This window comes from Filicampus tigris, chromosome 4 (genome assembly GCF_054856515.1).
Source record: "Filicampus tigris isolate MCC_2025a chromosome 4, RoL_Ftig_1.0, whole genome shotgun sequence".
Classification (NCBI taxonomy): Eukaryota; Metazoa; Chordata; class Actinopteri; order Syngnathiformes; family Syngnathidae; genus Filicampus; species Filicampus tigris.
Window position 1 is genome coordinate 21,069,724 of NC_141220.1, and position 4,703 is coordinate 21,074,426.

Genomic DNA, 4,703 nt, shown 5'->3' on the forward strand with positions numbered 1-4,703 from the left:
ACCGCAGCAGAAAACTCGGAGATTTCACCTTTCAAGTGAAACACGTTTTATCTTGCCACCATTGCCAGTTTCTAAGATGAGTTTTTGTAAAGTGACATAGAATTACGCAACACTCTGTACTAGGGCTGTGCAATTAATCGAAATTCAATAACAATTACGATTATTACACTCCACGATTACAAAATTGGCATAATCGTAAAAAACGACGATTAATAAGCATTTATATCCAAGGAAATCATACTTGAATTTATACATTTGCACCCTTTTTCAGATTTTAAAAACACATTTCAGAAATTTAGTTTGGTCCCAAAGGAACTTACTTAGATTTATTTTTTATATTTTTTACTTTTAAACATTTTCTTTTTTTCTCCCCAAAAATAAATGATCGTTTGAATAATCGAGATTTCAATTCCTACCAAAATAATCATGATTAATATTTTTTTCCATAATCGAGCAGCCCTACTCTGTACAACCACATGGTATATTTTCTTTTGTGTGGTCGCCTACTTTTTTTTTATTTTTTATTTTTTAAACAATCACTGCCTCCACATTAGACCAAATTAAGACAAACATTCCCTAAGGAGCTACAAGAGGATCTACAGGTCGGCTGCTCACTCAATAGTAGCCATGGCCACCATTGGTCACCACGTAGCTCCGCCCCTCATGGCTTATTTCCTTTTTTTAAGGAATCATTCTTAAAACAGCTCATAGACTGGCTTTCATCCGGGTGTGCGTGTCCATATCCTGATGCATATAATAATGAGTGTCCCACGGTCCAGTCTCTTTGTTTCGTCCTCCATCTTCCCATCTTTGGCCATCAGCTGTTCTCAATCGAGGAGTCTTTACCGCCCTTCCTGTCGCAGGCGGTGCGCGTCGCTTCCGTTATTGGGCGGGGGCGAGAGAACAGCTCCGTGCTCACAGAGCCCATTATTTCTCCCATCATGTGTTCTCACTTGTCCCCTCTCTCCCTCCCCTCCAGAACCACACACTGAGTCAGCACGCGCAGTGAGACCGAGGCCCGGCAGGATCTCTCGGCTCAGTCGGGGCCCCCGACCCGGAGCCGGCGGGGGAGCTACATCTCCACATCACAGCCAATCAAAGTGTCATTTGCCACTCACATGTAAAAGTGTAACGATCGCACCACTGGGTGTGGCTATTAGCAGCAGCGGGGGAAAGGAATATTAATGGGATATGCTATTAAATAAAGAAAGGCAAGCAGGATGAAGGAGAGGAGTGGAGAAAGGTATTGTATGTGCAGTATTTTTAATCGACCCTGCCAAATTCTGTGTTACTATGTAATTATTTTTTAAGAGACACACACACACACACAAAAAAAAAAAAAAAAGCCTTTTTGTTTTGGATCATGTTCATAGTTTCTAGAAAAATCTGAAATTTCTCTTCCTTGGGTTAGTATTCAAATCCATCCGTGCTCATTTTTTCCCCTTCTTCCATATGCGTTTTGACTTGCTTCTTTTATTTTTTTTTTTCGCTTTGAGTTCTCGCCGTAAGTAGGTACTCGTGCCGTGTACTTGTGATTGTCTGTCCTCCAGTTGTAAGTTCCCCTCCCAAATCTCCTTTCTATGATTATTGTTATATATATATTTTCTTCCCTTTTTGTAATTACTATAAAAGAAAGACAAAGGAACACATTAAAATGCAGAAAACCTTGCAGATGTTTCTTTTTTTCAGTCTCTACGGGGCCTCTAATAGTTACTGTAAAAAACAAAACAAAAAAAAAACAAATCAATTTCAGTGCGTCTGGTCAATGACTGCTTTTTAAATGTGAATTAACCAGATGGCAATAATATAGTACAGACAAAAAAAAAAAAAGATTAAAAAAAAAAGAAAATAACAAAACAATAAATACATGACAAATGAAGACATTCTGTGTGGTGTGGCTTTATTCCAATCATGTTAGTCAAATTCATTTGGGTGCATGTTATGTTTAACTCTCCATGAGAAGTTGCGCTCAGGAATTTCAGAAATATTCAGTTGGATGCGTTTTCTTGAGGTGACTGATCAGTAAATCATCCTTTTCAATAAAAATATAACAGGCAAACACATGAACGTTGTATTTTGTTGTCAAATGCAGACATTTGCAAACTGATATAGTTTTCATTCAATTCTTAATTCAGTCCCTCCGTGATTTCATTTTTTATGATTGTTGCGGTCCAATTTGCATGATTTCAATTTTCCGACAAAGTTGCAATTTCTTTTTGCTCAAAACCTCATTTGTTTACAATTAAGCAAACCTTTTCTACAAATATTAAGTGGATTTTTTACAAAAAATGTTTGAAAAAGCAACAGATATTTACAAATGTGTATATTCTTTATTGAAAAAGGATATTTAGCACACATCTCTCAGCATCTGAAGTGAAATCAGATATGACGGCAACAGTCTTTTTCTCAATGCCACTCCTCTGTGCTTCTTCATTCTGGTAGACTGCAGCTACATATTATTTTTTTCGAAGCTGATAAACACTTCTTCCTCCATTGATGACTTTCTCTCTCGGGGATCTTCTCATAGCTGGGTGGTCACTAAAAGACGGTGGGATGTTGATAGCTTCACAGATCTGATAAGAAAGTGAAAACTTTTAGCACTCTTAGACTCCCCCCCCTCCCCAACTGCGTGCCTTGATCAAATATAATATCACATCATCAGCCTGTACTGTGAAATAACGACAAGTGGGCAAAATATCACATTTTCAAAACAAGTTGTGAATGTGAAAACATGTAACAGTACATTTACAATCATTTTTTGTGTGGTAACATTTGTACACAAGGGAGTTAGTGATGCTTCAGTTGATGATTTTGCACATATTTCAAATATGTCCGATTGCTATGTGAACCCGGAAAAAGTGTTGAAATTGTCTCTGTGGGAGTCATTTTAACACTCAACTTTTTGCTGCGTAGTTGTGGACTTGAATGTTGTTCTCCCCATGTTTTCGCCTCTCTCCCTTATGTGGCTCCCCTCCAGCTTCCCCCCCCCCCCCACATTTAAAAAAAACAAACATGCCATGTTAGTTTTAATTGAAGTCGCCTTGCACTTAAAGTGTGGATGGTTGGCTGTCATATGTGCCCCGTAATTGGCTGGCTCCCCCTTAGTCAGCTGGGATGGCCTTCCAGCTCAATGAGGAAAATGGGTGACTGAAATATTATCACCACTCTACGTTCCAGTTCTGTTGGCAACATACAACCAAGTTCACCCTAAGTGTCACTTTTACGTAAACCTTTTTGTGCAGTACATGTTCTGCACAAGACCCACTTGGGGAAAACGAAGCTACCGGTACATGTTTTGCCATAGGTAGTCACAAGACCTGATTTACTTTAATGCTTTTTCCTTGTAGCGATGTTGTTATCTAACGTATGCAAATGACTATACAGTGTGAATAGTTAACGTACAGCATGTATGGCATGGACAGAAAGGTGAGCAGTGTCTTGATGACATACACTGTTGGGTCTCTTTGGCAGTAAAGTTAATCATCTGCAAGAACTGTGCTAAATAGAGCAATGTACCGGATTTTGCAGAACATTAATTAATAAAGCCATCCATCCATGTACAATAGCGTGTCTATGTAGATGATATAATATTCTTGCATGAAGGAACAACATCCATACAGTGGTAGCAGCAGTACACAGTAGTTGTTCAATGAATACTTCTCTGATCTTCCCTTTTATATATTTGTCAGTCACGCCCCATTAGCTTGACTGAACATGGACTCTGTGCTGTCTCACTACCATCTCTTCTCCCATACCCAGGAAGATGGTCCCGTTGGATTTTGTAATGCTTTGATCAATCAATGAATCAAACAGGAATTATTCCCAAATCACAAACATACTTGACAGTCTAATCAGTCAATATTCAGCAAGTCACCAAGTGAGGCATACAGTTCAGAATCAATATATCTGTCCATGCATTTTCTATACAGCTTTTTCTTTTAGCTGGCAGCTGTTAGGGTCACGGGGGTGACCGGGCAAGAAGAAGGGCACGCCCTTCAACAAATTGCTGGGCAATTATAGACAAACAACCTTTCATACTCATGTTCACAGTTCAATGACGCTAACGTGCAGTTTTTTTGAATGTGGGATTGAGCCTGACTACCTGAAGAAAGTAAACAGCAAGAGGCCAGTGTTTGGTTTCGAACCAACAACTGCAGAACTCTGAGGGAGGTTTGCCAACCAACCGTGCTGCCAAAATGAAAACATAATCATCAATCTATACTTCCACTGAAGGCTTAGGTTCCAAATGTACTACCTGCCTCTGTTGTATAATAGTCAGATGAGGCTCTAATAATCTATATAAATATAATTAAAATTGTGCATGTGTTTCTAATGAAGTCTGCACAATTAAGAGTTTGACATGTTCCACCACTTTTCACCAGAGATGCAAAATGCAGACGGTCCTCTTGGCTTCGGCGGAGCTACAACACAGCTAAAAAAAAAAAAAAAGTATATGCTTGGACCCCCCCCCAGGTGACTAGATAATAGACTTTTGGGTATTTTCCGATTATTTTTTTTTCCCAGATTTTTTTCCTCACATTTCTCCCCGTCTCCCGTACAGAACATCTAATTATTTTTTTTTATCAGTGTTTTGAAAGATTTTTTTCCGTTTGTATATATTTTTTTTCTTTTTGCTGTGCGGACATATATCACCCCCCCCCCCCACCTACATCCGAAAGGAAAAAAATCCTAGCTCCGCCAGT

The 4,703-nt window shown here is 39.0% G+C and overlaps 1 protein-coding gene across 3 annotated transcripts in view; it reads left to right on the forward strand.

Moving 5' to 3' along the window:
- Positions 1-1,669, forward strand: part of znf423 (zinc finger protein 423) — a 125,092-nt gene extending 123,423 nt beyond the window's left edge. For all 3 annotated transcript variants that reach the window (XM_086028962.1, XM_086028961.1, XM_086028963.1), the window contains one exon: positions 980-1,669. In XM_086028962.1, the coding sequence (XP_085885088.1) occupies positions 980-1,009 (30 nt within the window). In that variant the 3' untranslated portion in view covers positions 1,010-1,669. The remainder of the gene's footprint in view (positions 1-979) is intronic.
- Positions 1,670-4,703: the final 3,034 nt, after the last annotated feature.